Genomic DNA, 22,351 nt, shown 5'->3' on the forward strand with positions numbered 1-22,351 from the left:
GATTTCACCCCCAGCCTCTGTAACACAGCTTTACTTCTTTGCAAATAGTTCCAAATCTTTGTTTCTTTAGTTTAAAAACATTCTTTTAGTCCCGGAATGAAAGATAAGAATTGTACCTTATCAAGTGTCCAAAACTTCCTTACACTGATCATTCCAACCTTCAGTAGTTTATAGTCCATAGAAAGTTGGGGTTGGGTGAATTTATGTCAACTTAATGACTCCAAAAAGCCTTTGCAGACGTTATGTGATTTTTCACGGGAGATTCTTCAAAGCCAAAAAGGAGCCCCAGCCGAAAAGGAGCCGCCAGCCAAAGTTAAACTCCTCAAAATCTTGCAAGCATGTATTGGACTCTTCCCATAACTGGGAGGGTAGGCAGCAGGTGATAAAAACACATTTTATGCCCAGAACAAAGGCGTTGGTCCACTCCACGAAAGGGAGATGCGTCAGTTCCCCATCTTTCCAAACCCGGAAGCCAAGGGCATGTAGCTTTCAACAGACAATCCAGGTAGCATTATAACTTAACTGTTGTGATTCTAAGAACTCATGAATGTAGCAGTTTGCTGATTCACAGTGAATATAGGTTGGTGTATCAAGGAATCAGATTACTTGGTAACTCATCACTTGCAAGGCAAGTTAAAATTTGCATTTGTGCCTGGGAACTAGTTTGGAAAAGGGAAGGGCAATCTCCTTCTCACCCTAGGTTGCTGGTGAGTTCTCAGTGTGAACCAGTTTGTGTGAAGAGAATACAATATCCATCTCTTTCAATACCAGTAAACAAATTACAATAGTTTACTTTTAACTCTTTGTCCTTGGGCAGTTGATTTACTGATTCCTGCTGATGCACCTGCCAAGAGACACATTTTCTTGCACATGACACCATAGCATGTAAAACTAATATCCTTTACAAGAATACAAATGATTTTCAGCAGTTAATTTATGTGACTTGTACTAGCTATTCACATTTATTCTGTGTCTACTGATCATGGTAGTGTTATGCACATGATATTGAGCCCCAAACTATGCTTTATATGCAACACATAATTGTTGCGGAGTTTGCAGCAAGAGGACAATTGCAAGTTCCCTGTGGGAACTCAATTCTGAAGCACCACAGGAGACAAATTCAGATCAGAACTGTGGCTCAGGATGAGCAGGGGTTTCAGCCTTCACCTGTGTCATTTTCACTACCTGAAATTACCCTGGGGGCACTATTTAGTTTGTGCAATTGTTCAGGGCCCTGTGGCACAGAGTGGTTAAGCTGCCGTACTGCAGTCAGACTCTCTACTCACGACCTAAATTCAATCCCAGTGGAAGCTGGGTTCAGGTAGCCGGCTCGAGGTTGACTCAGCCTTCCATCCTTCCGAGGTCGGTAAATTGAGTACCCAGCTTGCTGGGGGGAAAGATGACTGGCAGGGCCAGCTCACCCACTAGGCAAACTAGGCAGGGGACAGCAAATTGTGCTCTTGCCCCCCCTCCGATGCCCCAGGCAAGCACTTAGCTTGCCTCCCTCCCCCCGGCTGCTGCCACCGCTAGCCCCCTCCGGGCCGCTGCCACCTGCCCACGCCCTGGCGTGGTGTCCCATCTGCCCCCGCTCCCCCCCCTGCGCTCCGCTCACCTGCATGTTTTGTCTCTTAACAAAATGCACAGGCGCGGGCTGCGAAGCTGGCAAAGCTTACTTTTAGCTGGCGAGCGGGGGAAGGGAGCAAGTGGAGCGCCGCTGCTTTTAGCAGCAGCGGGCAGGCAAGCGGGGGGGCAGGACACCGGGGGAGTGGGGGGAGGAGAGGGGGTGCGGAGCCGTGGGGGGCACTTGGGGGGGGCGCAAGGCAGCAAGTCTGCCTAGGGTGCCCCAGGGCATCAGGCCGGCCCTGATGACTGGGGAAGGCAATGGCAAACCACCCCGTAAAAAATTCTGCCATGAAAACGTCATGAGTCGGAAACAACTGGTGCTTGCACAGAGGACCTTTCCTTCTTCTTTGGTGCCTAACACTGAATGATGACCTTGAAGCCACCATGTTTTAACGTCTTGTTTTTGTATCAAAGAATGTTAAAGGAGGTCCAACAATAGTTATAAACAATAAAGATGTTATGGTTTTGATTGACAAGGAGGGCCTTTCTGGAGTGACAATCAGGTTCATCTGAGAAAATCCACTTTCACACTCACTGGAGGATATAGCTATTGTATTGGTGAGAGCAACCAGCCCCCTGCATTGTCTGGCCGATTCTCTGTTTGCCCACAGCTGTTAGTTGGCATTCCCTTGTTTAAATCTTAGTTTTGAAATTTTCCTTTAATATTGTTGTGGTGACAAGTGATGTCATGCTCCCCCAGTGTCCCTCGTGAACTTTTAAACATTTTTTTGAGAATTTTGTTTCCACTAAGAGGTTTCACTGCATTCCCCCAGAAAAAAAAAAGCCCTGATTTTGCAATCTGGAGTCCCTATCCCTACATGTTAATGGAGAGGGGTGGGAAGAAGAACTCAACATAGAAATGCTGCTTTTGTAAGCTGAAGTCTGTTCTTCAGATGCCTGCTTGTCTCTCCAATGTCAGTAACTGAAAATAACAGGATCTCAATCCACTTGTACCAAGCAGACACACACTCACCCCTGACCTGGATAGCCCAGGTTAGCCTGATCTCATCAGATCTCAGAAGCTGGGGATGGGGGGAGCCTGGCTAGTATTTGGATGGGAGACCTCCAGGAATACTATGGTTGGATGTGGAGGCAAACAATGGCAAACCACCTCAGAAGGTCTCTTCCCTATGGGGTTGCCATTAAGTCAGCTGTGGGAGAAAATACAGATACATGCATATATGTGTGCGTGTTTAGGTTTTCTGCAATGTCTCTTCATTATTAATAATTATGAAGCCACTGCAATTTTTGTATAAAGGAAACAAACAGCCATTTCTAGATATTTAAAACAGTTCTGGCCAGTCTTCCTTCCTAAATAGAAATCCCAGTGCAGCCCAAAACAGAGATTAAAAACTAAGCAAAAAGTGAATAAAACCAACAGATAAGAACAACAATACTCAGCGGTGATCTAACAGCATTTAAAAATCAATTATTCTTGAGTAATATTTAGAAGCCAGTGATAATTGCAGCAATACATTAAACTATCAGAAAGCCTGCCAGAAGGGAATCGTTTTCACCAGCCCAAGAAGCAAAGGCAAGAGAGGGCAAAACAGACCTCTGTCAGCAGTACATTTCGCAGTTGCCACTATTGAAACAGCCCTCTCTTTTAGTGGTCATCCAGAGGTAAGAGTCTCTCTGTAATGACTTCATTGTCTAGATAGGTTTTTAATGGGAGAAGGTGATCCTTGGGATATGCTGGTCCTAGGCCATTTTCGGCTTGAAGGATTGAACTAAATGCTGAGTGATGGATCCCAGTAGGCACTTGTCTGTTGCTTTGTTCTATTGCTAAGTAGTGATATTGATGTAGAATTCGTGACACGTGCTTCTGGTGGTTGGAACCTATCAATAATCTGGTAATCCAGTGTTCTAGACCAGCTGATGACCTCCGTCACTGCTTCTGAACTTTCATTGCTTCCTTTGGATTTGATGGCAATCAGAGAGAAATATCAAATGTACTCTGGGCCTGGGTTAATGGTGCCATCCTAAGCAGAGATATACCCATTGACTTCACCTGGTCTAAGGCTGCTTAGGATGGTTCTTCAAGTGCACAATTCAGCAAGAGCATCACTGTTGCCTGTGCGGTCTATGACACTGCACTGAACTTGATTTTCACTTCTCAAAATGTGTGAGATGCTGTCCTGGGGCCCATCCTGATTGCACTTGACTGCACTCTTATTGTCCTCTAATTCAATCCTGTGAGTCAGTACACTAGCCCAGCAGTTCATAAGCTCAGAGTAAAATATCCCAACACTTAGCATGAGAGTGTAGCTGCTGCTGCTGCCCAACTGCCCTCCCAAATGTTTGCCCCTCCCATTTTTTTCCTGAAAAGTCCTATGCCAGATTACTAGCAGTTCAGGGGTCAAATCCAGAGACATTCCAGTGTGCCACTGTCTGAGATCAAATTTTTCCTCCTGCACTGGGGGTTGTTTATTAAGTGCTGAAGGATGGCTGGTGCCTGCTTGGAAAACGTGTGGGTGCAGCACAAAACGCCTAAGGCTGGATGTATATCAGCCTTAAGGCCAAATTGAGCAAAAAGTTGGAAATCTGCAAATGGATCCTCCAGGTCTTTAAACTTCTCTGAATAGCATTCACAAGTCCAGGGAGGGGAATTTTGGATAACCCTGTCCCCTGGGTCCTTTTCCTGGTGAGAATGTGCCCCTGAAGGTGCTCTGTGCCCCAGGAGGATAAACATTGGGGAAGAAGACCCCGCTTGGCAACTGATTTTGCAGCAAAGCCTTTCTGTGGAAGGGCTGGGGGAGCCCACATTCAAAGTGATATGCCAGAAATCCTCCACCACAGCAGCTTTCACTTCTGCTTTTCCTATCCCACATGTTATTCTTTTTTCTGGAATAGTGAGGGTGGATCATACAGAATAGCAATATCATCTAGCAAGAGCTCTGGGTTCTGTACATCTTCCCAATGGACTTTTGTTTTAGTTTTCTATAACAGACTCACACAGCTGCTTCCCCTTGGCAATACATATTCCCAACCTGGTAGCAAGCAAATATTCAAGCAGCAGAAGGGAAGGTGCTTGCAAGGCTCCTTCACATCTTGTTTTCCTCTCTGTGCCCCTGTCTCCTTTTCTTACTGCATTTTCTGGCAAAGAAAGAAAGGAGTAAATTGTGGAGATAGTTGGGAAAGGAGGGAGGGTGATGGCTCTACTCACTGCATTGTATGAGTTTGCTTCTCCACTTTCATTGTGTTAATAAAACATAAAACCAGGAGGAAATCCCAATGTTGAGATGCCTCAGGTTCCTTTAATTAGTTAATTGCAGATATTTATCCTAAGTGTACACATACCCATTCATTCAGAGTGAACTTAATTTGAGAACAGGCTGGATTCTTGGCTTGCAGAGGGTGTTCCTTGGATTCTCTTCTTGCTATCTCAGAGCTCTGATTGGTTTTCTTTATCCAAGTATTTACTCATGCCCCTTGCTTATCTAGGTCACTCCCCTCCCCCTTTGTTGTGTTGACTGACCCACCAATTTTGTATCTTCAGCTGCACATTCTTTCCCGAAGGTCATTGATACACAACTGGAAACATCTGTCATAATACTGGTCTTAGCTGGACTCAGCCTGCCAGTTCCATCTACCTCCAACTGCTTATTTTTGGGTCTTTGATATTCAATCCGGTTCTTTCTTCTTTCAAGTGTCCCAGGGCAGTCTTATTGTCCTTGCAGATTAGGCCAGTGCTGATGGTTGCGAATAAATAGCCTCCAACCCTGGAAGTTGTCAGTTTCGTCCAGTTCTTGGCAGATCAGATTGTTAAACACTTAGCAAAAATGCAGCATGTGAAGGCACTGCCTGCGTGATGTGTTTCTCTCTCTTTGTGTGTGTTATAAAAATGATTGTTCTGTTAGTCTCAAAATAAAATCCCATATGGCCTGGGGAATACCATTGTCAAGTATAAAACAGGATTTGGGTGGCACTTTAAAGATTAGCCAAATATATTCCAGCATAAGTATTTGAAAGTCAGAGGAGTGTGAATCCATCGGATCAATTTATATACGCAACAGAAGGGTGGTGGTGAATATAACAAAGAGAAGCTGATTCCAAACAAGATCCAGTTGAAAGAAATAAGTTCACTCTTGTTAAGACAGGCAAACCTTAGTGCAGGATGGCATGAGATAAGCAGGCACAATTCTCTGTCAAAAGCTGAACTGGATATTTCTTCCTGGGGGGAAGAGGTGGTTTTCAGACCTGTGAGGTAGTATTTGGCTTATATTGTTCCTGTTAGTCCATATAAGTAACAGGGACTTATGAAAGATGCAGATCACTTCATGCAATAGGTTCCTGAAGTAAACACAAATTTTTGAGGGAGGGAGGCATTCCTTGCATCACCCAACACCTGACACTCTTCACAAAATACCTATTACTTCACTAGAGCTGCATTCAAACATCCTGGTTTGTTTGTACACACACACACACAGTGTCATCTTCTTGTCTCTTTCTGCTTCCCTCCAGGGAGGATCTTTTCTATAATTCTGTCTCTGTATATAGACAGGTCACTTGTTCAATGAATGGCAGGTTGGTAAATTCAGACATCACACACATCACAACAATAGAGACGAGTACAGACTGTGGATAACAATACAGCTGCAAATCCTAATGTGAAATCCTGCTTTGCTGCAAATACAAAATTCTGTTGGGTTAACTACATCCAGATATCACAGTTTACTGAACTTCAAACAAACCATGGCTTATAAATGATAATGTATTGTATTATCTGAATGTGGCCTAAGTAGATTTGGGTCCATTACTTGACAGTCTCTTGTACAAGTAGCCATTTGACACCGTTATACAATTTTCCTACCTATCTGTCAGTTTGCTTGGAACTGAGTGTCAAAATAGTTACGTTAAACACATGAAACTGCCTTATACTACTGAATCAGACCCTTGGTCCACCAGTTAGTATTGTCTGCTCAGATGGGCAGCAGCACTCCAAGGTTTCATGCAGAAGTCTTTCACATCACTACTGCCTGATCCTTTATCTGGAGATATCAGAGATTGAACCTGTGACCTTCTGCATGCCAAGCAGATGTTCCACCACTGAGCCACAGCCCTTCAGTTCTCTCTGAGTTATTAATATGCGCTGTGCAAATTGGATGTTTATGGTTATCTTGGTTCCTAGTGAATGTGCTGTTCACTATGAATTAAAACATGTGTACCTAAACTGAAATTGCTGTTGCTAGCCTTTGTAAATTATTGAAAATAATTTTAAATCTTTGTTTACTGAGTTTGCTTGTCCGTAGGCTATTTGCACAGAGACTGAAAACTCCTGTCTGCCCTATTCTGTGCATGTCCTGTCTTTAGTCGTGCTGCAGAAGCAGACGAAATTGCCTGTCTAATCAACATCAGTTCTGATGAGCATAGAGGAGAGTTCAGGCATGACTTTTAACAGTTTCAGAAGTTAGATCTTCTATGACTCATATCAGGTGATGTCTTGATTCTGTGTTGGGTTTCTTTTTTTATTCTTGTGTTTGCCTTGAGTTAAATTTCATCATGAAAGTACACATGGAAGACAGTCATTATTGTATTTGAAAATCTGCCATTCCAGTGTCTGTTAAAATAAAATACAACCTCTGTAACTCCAATTCTGATTTCTTGTTGCTTTTGGAATCATGAAGATGAAAACGATTACATCAAGAATACGAGACATTATTGTCATAGTTTTGAGGAACAGCATTAATAGATAAATGCAGCAAAACTCAGTGGAGGGAATCACATAATTCTTATTCTTGCAAGGTTTATGTTCGGAATGAACACCTGCAAAGTGCAGTGGAATTGGCATTCCAGAATAAACTTTTGAGGACTGGAACTCAGTTCTTCAGATGCTAAAAAGGTGTCACGAGACTCCTGTCTTCAAGGTGCTGTGTCACAAAACCCCACAAGACACCCTACTAGATGACACTGTCTTGTTGCCACCATCTCTTGATTTTCCCCATATCTGTTTCTGATTTCCTTTCTGCAGAAATGTGAAGACACTCCAAGAAATCTGAAGTTTTATGCTGCTTCTGAAGAAGCCAAGACCATGGGCATTTGACCATGATTAAGAGGATATTTTGAAGCTAACTTTCAACATTTATGCCATGTCATCTAGAAGAGCATTCTTGATGCCATGGAGATTCTCTTCGTTAAAGTGTTGGTCACCTGCTTTGTTGGACTCTTCTCCTGTCACCATCCAGGCATCTCTTTGGGTGGGAAAGAATCCCGCTCCCAAAAACCAAATTTCATAATAATTTTAGCAGATGACATGGGATGGGGAGACCTTGGCATCAACTGGGGCAAGCAAAAAGACACTGCTAACTTGGACAAGATGGCAATGGAAGGAATGAGGTAAGCTTCAACCTGACACCTAGTATCTGTCTTCCTAATTCCCATTGATTTGGAAAGTGGAATTGTGAAATGACATAAATAGCATCTTCCACCCTCACGGCACTGATGCATAATTAAATTAGAAGAGCATAACAATGCCATCTATATGAACATCCATTAATAGATTGGTATCATACTGGCAGTGTGGTGTAGTAGTTAGGGTTTTTGTGAGCTGATCATGTAATGAAATAAAATACTGAATCTAAGTTAGTATTTCAGACTAAGATCTGGGAAATGTGAGTTCAAATTCCCATTCAACCATAATGCTCGCTGTCACAAGTCACTGTCACTCGCCCTAAACTACATTACATGGGTGCTTTGAGGATAAAAATGTGTGATAACAAAATGGTACTCTCAAGAGTCTTAGAAGAGCCATAAAGAAAAATCTATCCTTTTCTTTATGGCTCTTCTAAGACTCCTGAGAGTACCATTTTTTTTTTTGCTTAATTAGAACAAACACTTTTATAACTGACTCCAGAAAAATGGTTTGTAAAACAAGAATTTCTTCTTAAAGCTCAAGTGAAGCAATTAACAAAAAACACTCTTATTTTCTGCTGTGACATTTTTGTTAATTTTTATGAAGTTAGCCAATTTATCCTATAAATATTTGTTCAGTCCTCTTCTGTACTGATGATTATTTCCAAAGTTATATTATCAGCATTTTTTCCAAAATAGCAGTGATGCAAGCTATTTAATAAAATGCAACTTACCTATTTAATAAAGCATGCAGGGTTTATTAGTCACAGATGGCATTTTGTTGTTAAGAATCTGAGAGGCTTACTTTTTGTGTTTCTTAGTCACATTTTCAAGCTTTCCCCTTTAACTGCAAGAACTAAAAAAAGTTTTGTTTAAAATATAGACATCCTCCCTGTTAGTTAATGGTTGTGTTTTGAGGATGGTGAAAGCCTGTAATATCTCGAAGAGTTTATAGCTCCTCAAAAGAAGTCAGTACTGACTTGTAAAACCTGCCCAGACAGGAGCTGAGATTGTAGCCATGATGGGGACTTGAGTTACTTACTGTGTGCATTTTTATCAGGTGTCATCTTTTCACCATGGCACATACACAAACAGTGGATCAAAAGTACTTTGGCTAACCAGTTATTTCTCAGCTACAGTAAGGACCCATGAATTATGTTTGACCAGTGTATAAAGCCCCTAGTTAAACAGCACACTAGAAATAGAAAAGTTTAAATTCAGATAATGAAGCTGTGTTGCTTGCTTGCATTATAGTTTGCATACATTGCTTCAGTCATCTTTACAATAACTTTGTAATAGTAGATCATTATTATTTTCCCTTTAGTGTACGCAGGATGCAGAGGCAAGGAACAGCCTGCCTAAGGTCACAAGGTGAGTTTGTGGCCAAGGCAGAATTTGAACCAGGGGGTTCCATGCTCATAGTTCTAGCAATGACACTTCATCAGCTTTAGTTGACTAAGCAAAATCTAGAGAAGAGTAGCCATATTAGTCTGTTGCAGCCCAAACTGCAAAGAGTGTGATGGCTCCTTCAAGACATTAATGTGGCTTAAACTTTGGTGAGCCCAAGCCTACGTCCTCAGCTGTGTGACTTGTTAACACTGATTTGACAAAGAGACAGATACACATTGGTGCAAAAAATAAAATAAAATCCCACATACTTTAATACACTTCTCATTTGTATAGATAACATATTCCATTAATTCAAATACATCAAATAACACAAAGTCTCTCCAAATAGTGCAACTTGTTAAAAAAAATTATTAGTCTCTCTGTGTGTGGATAAGGGAAGGTGTTCCTAACAAAGGGAGATTAGAGGACTCAGAAATCCAAGACACCACCATTTTCCAAAGGCAAAGCAAAGATGAAAACAGTTTTGGGTCCAAAGTGGAAGAATCAGATCAGAGTAGGTCTGGACCACTCCCAGCTAGTGATGAAGTGGCAAAATAAGGTGAACAGCATCTGCAAAAGATATTGGCTTCCTGCTGACAACTCTCTTTGAAACTTTTTTTTTTTTTTTTTGCTGAGGTAGATTACCTTTAAGTCTGCTGTATAATGTCTGGGAAAACTAAACTGCTCTTCTGTGGTTCCTGATGTTATAATATACCATAATGCATTTGATAATGTTTAAGGTATCCTCTCCCAATTGGGGAAGCTGATATATAGCCATATATCGGCTATAGAAGTAACAACAGAAGAGGTAGGAGGGTGATTTTGCCTTTCCCCTCCACCCTTGACTTGTAGGACTCTTAGTTCATGAGGGACCTGCATCCCTGGGAATCAGTTTTCTCAAAGTTAGAAGGAACTAATGAAACAAATAGTGTTTCAGGTCAAGAAAATGTCATGGGGGGGGGAGTCCTCTCCCCACACATGGCACTCTCACTCTGAATTGAATCCCCACACACCTTGGAAGTTAGGGATTTCTGGAGCGTGTCCTTGATCCAACCAAGGGAGGTATCTGAAGAAAACTAATGTGCAGTTAGGCCCTTATGCACCAAGAAGAGCAAGGCTCTGTGTTTTGACTGCTCTGTGGATATCTCAGACCCCTGACACTGTCAACAGTTCTGGAAGGCTACACTTTTCCTACACTGGAAGTCCATTGCCAGAGGGATGGCAGTGGTGATAATGACCTGACCCTTCTGCAGAACAAAGTTGATATAACATAGGGCTTAAGAAGAAGAACATAACAAAGACAGCTCTGCAGTTACCACATAAAAGGACCAACATTAATTTTAAAAAAACCCAATGGTTTTATAAGTAGGAGGTAAAGAGAAGAGATTAAGATTCATTAAAGCTACAGCTATTGTGCAGAACTGGTTTAAGGTTGCTTGCATAAAAAAGGTGAGAATGTGATGTAAATAACAAATGAAACCTTTTTTTTTATGCTGCTTCTAGATTTGTAGATTTCCACTCTGCTGCATCCACCTGTTCCCCATCTCGTGCCTCTCTGCTTACAGGACGTCTTGGCCTGCGCAATGGAGTGACCCATAATTTTGCTGTGACATCCGTGGGTGGCCTCCCATTGAATGAGACAACATTAGCTGAAGTTCTGAAGGAAGCTGGCTACCTTACTTCTGTGATAGGTAATTCAACCTGCTGGAGGACGTCAAAGTAGCTGTTTTATTGCAAAGGAACTTCAGAAACAGATTAGAGATTGATGAATTACAAGTTATTACAACATTTAGAACAATTGAACCCCCAGGGTTTAACAGAGATACTGGTTTCTTAAATCACATGTTAAGTCACAGTTCTCACATCTTTGTTAACTCTTTTTTATCTGCATGCTAATTTGCTGGTATTCACATGTTTTACCAACTGCTTTAATCTTAGCTATAGTTACCACTTATTTATGTCTCTTGACTCCATTTTGCCCTTCCTGGCAACTGACCCCCACCATCACTTATATGTATCTGAAGAAGTGTGTGTGCACACAAAAGTTTATACCTTGAATAAAATTCTGTTGGTCTTAAAGGTGCCATTGGACTCAAACTTGTTCTGTTGCTTCAGACCAACTCGACTATCCACCTGAATTTATCAACCTACTGCAGTTTACATTACAAGTACTTTATAGCACTTCATCAAGGAATATTAGCAGTAGGTCACTTAAATTTATGGAAGGAGTCAGAATCTCTTCAGAGTCTGGAAATAATGGTGTGCATCCAGCCATCCTCCAGAGAGCCTTTCTCCAACTTGTTACTCTTTCTCCAACAGAAGAGCCACTAAAGGCCGAAGGAAACCAGACTTTGTTCAGTGGAAGGTAGCGCAGGGTAGGTTCTACCCCATTTAATGAGGCTAGTTTAGAATATGGGTGGATCCAGTGGCCCATGAATGAAAGAATCACAGATCTTTCCCTTGTTCTTCTTTCACCAGCAGTCCTTTCTGACCTGTGGGAACTGATTCTTGAGGTCACAAAACAAATGGCCAAGTGGATAGGGCAGGTATGATGAGGAAGGGGAAGGGGATGAAACCTTCCCATACTCCTATCAACACAGATGTAATGACAGAAGAAGCAGAAGGGTGATTTTGCCTTCCTCTCCACCCTTGACACAGTCCTTGACTTGCAGGACTCTTAGTTCATGAGGGGCCCTTGGAATCAGTTTTCCCAAAATCAGGAGGAACTGCTGCATGGAGGGGAACAAGGGAAGGATCTGCATTTCTCACTGGGCGTTTTCGCACTCACCTTAATTAGCAGCGACCCCCTCTTCACTGCGCAGGATCTGCGCGGATTTCGCACTAATTGCCGCGGAGCACCCGGAAGAGCCGGAAAGTCCTGGCGCTTTTGCGGCACAAACGGAAACCGCCAAAAACCAGTTTCCGTTTGCGCCGCAAAAGCGCCGGGACTTTCCAGCTCTTCCGGGTGCTCCACGGCAATTAGTGCGAAATCCGCGCAGATCCTGCGCGGTGAAGAGGGGCGTCGCTGCTGATTAAGGTGAGTGCGAAAACGCCCACTGGAGCTCTGGATCAAATCTTGCGTCTTTGCAGCAAACACCACCATGGTTTTTTAAACCAGAAAAATGCATTATGATTTTGAAAGTACAGCTTCCAGGACAGGAAGTCTCCAAGGATGGTTTTTAGCAGTCTTATTTATTTTACACACATATGTCATCTTTTCTCCAAAAACTGAAGTTACTCATTGAAGTTTCTGGGTTGTTTTCAAGGGCACAGGAAACACTGAACTCTTCAACTGCGTGTTGTTATCATATACATTGCAGAATATCAGTTGTCAACAAGATCAGTCACAATCCATATCCTTGAAAATATGTTTTACTTGTCTTTAAAATCATTTACTCATTTCAATATAAAAATATTTCAGAAGAGCTTCTCCTGCTCTCCCCCACATTTTCAGTATAAATGTTGTATCCAGTTTCATAGAACTCTAAATATTCGGCCCAAATATCATCATATTTCATGCTTTTATAAATATTCTTTTTCATTCACTGCAAGATTTAGTATTTCTTCTGACTAAATGTTTCTGTATGTGGTAAAAATTAAATTTGATTAGGGCCTGACAATATGACCAGTTTTGCACTAGGCTCATTCTGGGTGGAGAGCTCTTTTGCTCCCAGCGCTTCTCTCCATTTTCACACAAGCTAATGCAGAGCTGCAGAAACCCTCTTACAAGCGGTTTCTGCTTGCTGCGGGAGAGCGGCACGCCAACTCGCAGCTCCGTGGCAGCTTGTGTGAAAATGGCAAAAGGGCTCTCCACCCAGAACAAGCCCTAGTGCAAAATCAGTATATGATTTTTGTACTGGTCTTATTTTTTTAAGCATTTCACACACAAAAATTAAGATGGCTCTAAATATGATATATATCAAGTGTTATCTCAGAGTTGCTTCTCTTCCCCTGATACTATTAAAAAATCTCCCTTTGCCCCCTTATAATGAAGGGCAAATGAATGATCAGCACAGTTGGTTTCTTGGTACTCAATATAGCAGGATCTGGGACAAAAGGTATTCCCCTCTTCATGGATTCTTTTTTGTGACAGGGGGTGCTAAGTCATCAGTAGTATCCATAAAAGCAGCATTGTTTCTGGTACATTTTTAGTAGGCTGCCAATTTCAGGCACCCATATTGCAAGCATGTGATACTCTGTGGTAGCTTCTAGGAAACTAATGCGGTATGTCCTATTACATATTAGTGCTGGTAGAGAAATATGCATAGGCATTCACACTGAAATGAAAGGGAGGCATAATTGTGGATCTAGGCCCTATACCAATTTTTTTATTTACATGCAAAAACTTCTCCTGCTTTGCTTTCAAAGCCATCTGAGTTTGTTGTGTATGGACTGTTTTGTATGTTACTAGTTCGGAGGGAAGGCAGCATAGTACAGCCCACCTTTGTTAGATCTTGGAAGTTTAGCAGGGTCAGTACTTGGAAGGAAGACCACCAAGGAAGGCTTTGCAGAGGAAGGCAATGGCAAACCACATCTGAACCTCCCTTGCCTTGAAAGGCACTTGCTGGGATTGCCATAAGTCAGCTGCAACGTGAGGGCACTTTTCACACACATGGTTAAAGGCTTAAAAGTGTGATGAGCAAGATCACCTCCCAACATTTGCATGCTAGTTGAGCTAGGAAACATTATGTATTTTCTGTTTATTCATTGGTATATATCAGGGGTGGCCAAACTGAGGCTTGGGAGCCATATTGGGCTATTTCACACATATTGTGTGGCTCTCGATGCCCCCACTGCCTGCCCATCAGGCTTGGAGAAGGCATTTCTCTCTTTAAATTACTTCTCCAAGCCAGCTGGCAGCTTGGATAATTCATTTATAGTTAAAGTTACTTTATTTCTACCTCTACCTCCCTCATCTATTTGCCTTCCTTCCAGTTCTCAAACTTCTGACATTCATGTCTTGTGGCTCGCAAACATCTGAAGTTTATTCGATGTGACTCTTACGTTAAGCACGTTTGGCCACCCCTGGAATATATGAATTGTATATTAGAGAGCTGTTCTACTAACAATTGTTCCTAATGGCTTCCTTGCAGGCAAATGGCACTTAGGACACAATGGTCTCCATCATCCCAATTTTCGTGGTAAGAAAATTTTTTTCTCTTGGAATGTAAAGAGCTGAGGCAGACATAAACCTCACATCTGGGCTGCACCATTCAGACTGCAAGTGTGGTGCACACAACTGAATGTTCCTCCATATCAAACAGTTCCCTGCCCATAAAGATGATAATGACAGGAAGACAGAGCAAAATTTCTTACCATGCTGTTCTTAGAGGTTTGATGAGCCCAAGGACCAAAATGGGAGAGGGGTGGCTTCAATGAGAGGAGGAAGTAAAAAAGTCCCACTCTGTGAGACTGGTTCCACGGGCAGCTTTTAATTTAATTTGCGATTTATACCCTGCCCTATCCTGCAAAGCGGGCTCAGGGCAGCTTACAACATTAAAACATTGCAGCAACAATAAATAAAACATATTTATTGCAATAACAATAAATAAAACATATCAAATGCAGAGTGGTAAGCTGCAGTACTGCAGTCCAAGCTCTGTTCACAACCTGAGTTCAGTCCTGGCAGAAGCTAGGTTCAGGTAGCTGGCTCAAGGTTGGCTCAGCCTTCCATCCTTCTGAGGTCGGTAAAATGAGTGCCCAATTTGCTGGGGGGGAAGTGTAGATGACTGGGGAAGGCAATGGCAAACTACCTCATAAAACATCTGCCAAGAAAACATGATGCAACATCACCCCATGGGTTGGTAATGACTTGGTATTTGCACAGGGGACTACCTTTACATTTTTAGCCAAGGCTTAATGGAAGCACCCCCTGAGAGAATCCTCTCTCTTTCATTAACTAAAGGACACATAAACATTGATGTTATCTGCAGCTGACCTAGGGTTTGTAATCATGACCAGTTTATTTTCTTTTAGAGTTTCATGTAATGTGCTGTGATGATTCTAGCACGATGATGAATTGTGTAAACATAAAAGAAGATCCAGTTTTAGTTTGAGCTTGGGAAAGCAGGCTTTACACTCAGAATCCATTCATTCATTTAAAAAAATCTATTCATTAAAAAATCCATTCATTCATTGAGTGACTTTGGTTAGGTCCATTTTCTTAACTTTGGATCGGTAATATGGTAGTAGTAATGGCATACATTGCTAGGTTGTTTTGATTATGAATGAGATACAAAATCTAATTGACACATGAAACTTTTAGAGCATTTAGTAATAATAATAGCACTAAAGATGATCACACAGTTACTGGATTTTTTTACCAATAAGGATTTTAAAAAACCCTTTATGGACCACATCCCTTGCTACAATTTCCATTTATGCGCTTGTTCTAGCAAATTATGCTTGCAATAACAAGAATAACACAGGCCCACATGTTAGCCAGATACAAGGATTGTGAGAGTCTCGAGTTAATTCAGTATTCCTGTTTCTGCCCCCTGCTGATGTCAGAAGTGTTTTGTGGGCTTATATCATTCAGTGCCATCTTCTACATCTAGTAAAGGTGTTTAGAAATCCTAGTTTTGGGTTCTTCTACAAAGAATGGTACTGAACTGTACCAGAAGATATAAACAATTATGTGAAGTACTTGTGCTTCTACCACTGACAAGGGACTTACTGTACAATCCTATGTAAACTTACTGAAAGCAGTGGTCATAGACTGGAGTAATTCTGCATTGGATTGCATTGTTAGTAAAATAAATACAAATCTATAATTGGCTCCCTCTCAGAGGCTCTTTAAGCTTAGCTAGAGCTCAGGAATTCAACAGTTTGCTCACAAACATAGCTGTTTCACTTATTAGTAACACTTCATGAAATGGTATTGTTTTTACAAATTGATTCTGCAGCAAAAGTGTTTATGACAGCTGAACATGTTTTCCGATAACAGCAGATGGCTTTAAATATCCCAATACTGTGGTTTTAATCCTAGGTTTTGATTACTACTTTGGGATACCCTACAGCCATGATATGGGGTGCACTGATACACCAGGCTATAACTTGCCTCCCTGCCCAGCTTGCCCCCAGCACTCCACCACCACCAGGTATGGCTTCCCTAGTGAGGAGCAATGGTGTCCTTTTCATCAGTGTTGTTCAGTGAGATCTTTGTCTATTTGTTATTTGCATCCTTCTCTTTCTATCATTGTAGTCAGTTTAATGCAATAGATTGTGAGCAGCATGAGCTGGGTGACCTTATTTCTACTAACTAACTAAGTAACTGTCTAGCGCATATTCTATCCCACTCTTCCTCCAAAGAGGTTAGGACAGCATACATAATTCTCCCCCATTTTGTTCTCACAGGAATCCTGTTATCCTGTGGGTGAGTTACTTGCCTAAGGTCACCCAGTAAACTTCATGGCACTGTAGAGAAATTTGAATTTGGGTTTCCCAGATCTTAGCCTTTCAACTACTATGCCACCTAAGTAGACTTCAGTGGACTTAGAAGGATGTTCATGGGATTGCACTGTTCACTTGCTTCCAGTTTGGAGCACTGTGTATATTCTAAGGAACACAAGAGGTTATATTTGTGAGGGTCAGACAAGGGAAGACACTGCAAGTTCCATGTCTGGAATTCTCAAGAATTTTTTTTCCTAAATAGCAACCACCATGGGAGGGTGTGTGTGCTTCTTTTCCTTGCTTTATACTGTTTGGCTGAATCCCCGTGGAAATTAATAATCAAGCATAAGGGAGATAGCTATCCTTTTTGATATTAGGTAGTCAGAGGCAAACAAAAGGCAGACCTACCTTTCTTGATTTGTCCAGTCCCTTTTATAAAGTTATGTCAGCTGGAGGTTACATGGTCATGAATTCCATGAGTGGGTTAGGTGTTATGTAAAATATATATTTTGTTTTCTCTATCCTGAACCATCAGAGAGAGAGAGCTGTTGTCCTTTATTCACCCTTTCCATTCTGTGAATTATTTTATGATCTCTTATATAAATATCTGTTCCTTATACATAGCAATCATAATAGTAATTTTAAAAATGTAACAGAATTTTGACATGCACAAAGCGCTTCCTGAGTCAGACCACTGGTTTATCAGTGTCAGTACTGTGTACTCTGACAGGTAGTGGCTCGCTAGGGTCTGAGGCCTTTCACATCATCTCTTAACTGGAGGTGCTGCAGATTGAAACTGGGACCTTCTGCTTACAAAATGGATGCTCTACCTGTAAGCTATAGCCCCTCCCCTAAAATTCTATTTGAAGTAAAACTCTGATTTTGTCTCCATCTTCAGATTCATAACTTTTTTTGAAACATGTTTGATATTTTTATCCAACAGCCACCCAAGCGAATGTTATTCTAAAGTGGCACTTCCACTTTTTGAAAACCTCACCATCGTCCAACAGCCTGTGAACCTAACAAACATGGCTACAAAGTATGCAGATAAAGCAGTTCGGTTTATTAACTATGCAAGGTGAGGACACCTCTGACATCAATGAGTGTTAACAAAGCATTCTGACTCTCAGCGGGAAAGGCAGTAGTGTCATTTAACAATGTGTCCGATGGCATCCAGGTTTTATGCTGACGTAAAACATATGGACATCTGGCTTAGTTGTTTCAGTGACTGAAGCAATATATGTAGTTTAAAGAAATGAATGCCCATCCAGTTCTTGGGAAACCATTTTAGGAGTTGCTAGGTTTGTGAGGTTTTGAAAACCTTGGTTTCTGTCAGTCTAAGGGGAAATGGAAAAAGTGAAAGATGGAAAGAAGGGAATGAAATAGGGAAAAGAGAGAAGGAGGAGAAGTTGAAGGGGCAAATTTAAAAAAGAATTTTTAAGTTGGTGCAAGGGGGAAAAGGGAAGATGCTACCTGGGGAAAGGAATAAGGAAAAACTGAAGAGTGAGGTGGACAGATAAGGGAAGGTTCATTGGTGGGTCAGTAGCCGAGAAGGAAGAAGAGAAAGGGGGAGGTGCTGTGGGGACTGCAAGAGAGAAGAAAAAGAGGAAATAGTGTGGGGAGGGGGATTCAGAGGGAAATGAGATGACTCCTTCAATCCGTGTAGGTCTCCTGCTTGTATTTAAAAGGTGTCATTTTGGGTTCCATATGTATAATACCTCCTTAATTCACACACAAAAATCTCCCTCCATATATGTTAAGCCTTCTTACTGCAAAAACTTCTCAAGCCTTGGGGCTTATCTTCACTTCCTTTATCGTGTTCCTTTCATTCCTTCACCTTTTAGCTCTATATCCACCCATTTATCAACCTTTCTCACATTTGCCTGCTCTGCTCTGACACAGCTAAGATAAGAGTGTTCTGCATTTTAATTTCGTCATTCCTCCTGACCCAGGCCTGTGCAACTTTTGAGCACCCCCCCAAAGCCAAATTAAGTCCCACCTTCCAGATATCATGACATGTCAGGTGCTTAACTACTCCATCCCATATTTTTGCAGGCTCAGCAGCTACCAAAGCAGAAGATTGGCTGAGTCTCTTAGGCTACTGTATGTAGCAAGTAGGCTACATATAGTTTTACTATTTTACAAGTTTACAAGCCCAATCCTGCTCAAAGTGTAACCATTGTTATAATATCACAAACTATACTTGCAGCTTGCGGGATGCAGTTGTCTTCATTTTTGTGGGAGCTTTCTCTTCCAATTAACTGTTAACAACCTGTGGTCTCTTTGGATTATTGTTTTTAATTCACATTAGTTTTTAATTCACATATTCTGTGACAGCAAATTCCACTTGCGGATATTTGAGCATGCCTAGGGTATACATGCGTGCAAACTGAGCACAAATAGAAAACATTATTATTAACAATGTGAAGGTCAAAAGTCCAGCAATACAAGAGACAGCAGTAGTTGTATCATGTTACTATTCACAACTAAAGATCCAGTCAAATGAATACAAGAACCAGTGAGCAGATTCACTCCTGAGTAGTTCCCACTAGAGATGAATTGGCATAACAAGATTAATGGCATAAATAAAGATTGAAGGAGAGATAATTACTGTCTGCTGTGAGTTAGATACGCTCAGTTTTATTGAGTCCAAATGTCATGTTTGCTGATCAATGCAAACTTAGCAACTTCTCCTTACAGACTGAAATATATTTGTTAAAGTATAAAGACTTTAACAGTTTTACACAGTGCCCTGGAATGGTGAAATGTTCCTTCACTGGTTTCTGAGTTAATTTTTTTAATGTTTGATTTGTGCCCATTTATTCTCTTGCACTGAAATTGACCTTCTAGGTCTCTGTTCAGTGGCAAAGGACATTGTTGGCAGGTAATGACATGTATTACTTCAGAAAATGTGCTGGTGAAGGAATCCTTGATTGTATGACTCATGCTGTTCTGTCCTGTAATTGTGTTGCAAAGCAGTTATGGGGACAGAGATGTCACTGAGGTTTGTTGGAAGGGGTAGTTCTTGAGTTTGTATCTCTTTTTGGTGGGTCCACTTTTGCCGGTAAATAGCTTCGTCCACCACATGAGTCACCAATCTGTTTTTTTAAAAATATGGGCATTCCACTCAAGACCTGTGAGAGGAAAAGATCATCTTCCAGGGTGGCTTATAAATTCTTAGAGACAAACTGAAAAGGTTTTATTCAAGAGCTGTCCTTATCAGTCTTTTCCTTCAGTTTCCAGGGCATATGCTGTAATTGCAGGAATGCCTGATATAAATTCATGACCTTCAAATGCAATTGTAGTCTCAGGATTCTGCAGTGTGCCCTGGATGGTAGCTGGAAGTATATAGTAGTATATGTTAGCAGTCAACTCTTGACATGTGATTTTATGAGAAGTCCAATATAAAGATTGAATATGAACATGACAAACTAATGTTTGCAAAGTTACACTAATCAGTTGAACCCAGGAAAGGTGGACCAGCTTTGAAACAAGAACTGCTGTTGAAAACAAGCATTCCCATTTCAAGTTCCCCCATTTCCCCCCACACTTGTCTTGTCCTGTGATACTGAGTGATTCCTTCTCCCTCCTCGCTACTTCTCATCATTAACTGGGCTCCTCACTGTACAGGGCGGCTCATCATAAGAAGAAGTGAGGAGGGGCCCAAAGGTGGTGGAGTGGGGATGGCCCATGGACTCCAGTCTGATTTCCTTGTGGGTACAGAGATGTGAGGGGAGCAGGAGGGCAGCCAGAGAGCAGAGTGCATGAGGGACCAGCTAAGGAGGATTCCCAGGGGCCAGTCTGGGTTGGGGAGGGGACCAAATCTATGAAAATTTGCTGTGCTTCTGTGATTTGGGAGGTTTATTTCAGTGTCCTTGGTTGACTACATTTCCCAACAGAGGATGTTTAGTAAAGAGCCATACATATTGTTTAAGATGCTCAGCAACATTTAAAAAGTTGAGGTTGCCAGGATACAATATGTAATATCCTTATTGATTAAAGCATCTTAGGTGACAGAAGTATTATAAGGAAGATATTATTTTGAACAGAGAAAAAAGCTAGATGTTATGAGGGAAACTGAGGGCTTGCAAACCCACATTGCCCTGTAATACTAATGCAAATGCTAGGGGCAGTATTTTAAAGGGAGAATTAGCAGACAGGGAGAGGAGCTTAACTCTTCCTCTGCTTGGCAGTTTTCCCCTGGAAATGCTCTTCTTTGTTTTCTGACAGGCAGTGTTGAGATTTTAAATATGTCTTTCTATACAATGAATTCTACAGTAGGACAGATTAGGGAGATTAGGATTTTTTTAAAAAAATAAAGGTGAGTAATGGGGAAAAATGTTTTTGCTTCTTTGAGGGCTTAGCCAAACATTATACATTGAGTTATATAATCACTAACCCATGATTATATAATTGTATGCACTTTGTAAGAAATTCTGATGGCAGTGTTGTTGGCACTATCTTCATGCCACCAGGATCAAATTAACAGGTTATGATGCTAATGTTGCCCTGGTAATCTACAGAAATGAAGTTATGTGTTTTTATGTGTATGTTATAAAGTTATGTTCCATTTTTATGTGTATGTTATAAAGTTTAATATCAGCTCGACCAACCACAGTAATTAAAGCTTAGTAACAACAATATATCCTGTGGTTACAACCGCACTACAACAACAAATTAAATAAACAATCAAAATATATAGTTATCATAGATATTATAATCACAATATCATAATTAGACAGAAGTTAAAGGTTTTATCTATGATAACTATATATTTTGATTGTTTATTTAATTTTTTGTTGTTGTTGTGCTGTTGCAACCACAGGATATATTGTTGTTACTGAGCTGTTATAAAGTTTATCCATGATAGAGAGATCATGCAGATATACTCTTCCATGTGATTGGTATTTTGCTATGATCTGCAGATTTGTCACATGGAGGAAAGGGCAGATTACTTTTGCAATGTTATATCAGAGCTGATCTAGGTAGTATGTATAAAGATATTTTCACACCTATTGCTAATACCTGTCTAAGCATTCGTGATCTTTTGAAAACCCAAATCTGAAGTGCTATCTCAGATTTTACTGTTTGTTATAATCTCAGAACCATCTGTACTTATTGGAGATCAAGATACACACTACTAGACAAGGGTTAATGAAAAAGCGGTTTAACTAATTGCAGGGGTCTAATTGAATAGCAGAGCCTCATTAATCAAGGTAACTGTTTATTTAAGTCAGCAAAGTTATTCCAGGAAATGGTTCAGCAGGCATGTTGCTGTGTGAAAGCAGTTTGGTAATTTAATAATTTTTAATTTCCTTGATCTTGTTGTGGTATTAGACTCGAAATGAACACTGGGTTCATTTGCCCCATGTCTGTTTTCAACTAGGTGAGTTGTTGATGTCTACCTCATGATGAGAATGTTTATACCCATTTTAGGAGAATGAACATTTGGGACAGAGAACATCCAAAGTACAAAGGTGACATTAGTTGTTCTGAATGCCCTATTCTGGAGTTATTAATTAAACTTAATTGGGACCCCTGCCCTTGAAAGTTTCCTGTGTAGTTTCTTCCTGAGTAGTTTCTTCCTCTTGAATGA

General features: G+C 41.1%; 1 protein-coding gene across 2 annotated transcripts in view; it reads left to right on the forward strand.

The window, feature by feature from the left end:
- Positions 1 to 22,351, forward strand: part of ARSG (arylsulfatase G) — a 139,256-nt gene that overhangs the window by 49,006 nt on the left and 67,899 nt on the right. For both annotated transcript variants that reach the window (XM_060253080.1, XM_060253081.1), the window contains exons 2-6: positions 7,595 to 7,959; positions 10,867 to 11,054; positions 14,457 to 14,504; positions 16,352 to 16,463; positions 17,699 to 17,833. In XM_060253080.1, the coding sequence (XP_060109063.1) occupies positions 7,742 to 7,959; positions 10,867 to 11,054; positions 14,457 to 14,504; positions 16,352 to 16,463; positions 17,699 to 17,833 (701 nt within the window). In that variant the 5' untranslated portion in view covers positions 7,595 to 7,741. The remainder of the gene's footprint in view (positions 1 to 7,594; positions 7,960 to 10,866; positions 11,055 to 14,456; positions 14,505 to 16,351; positions 16,464 to 17,698; positions 17,834 to 22,351) is intronic.

The sequence above is a fragment of the Heteronotia binoei genome, chromosome 13 (assembly GCF_032191835.1).
Source record: "Heteronotia binoei isolate CCM8104 ecotype False Entrance Well chromosome 13, APGP_CSIRO_Hbin_v1, whole genome shotgun sequence".
NCBI lineage: Eukaryota > Metazoa > Chordata > Lepidosauria > Squamata > Gekkonidae > Heteronotia > Heteronotia binoei.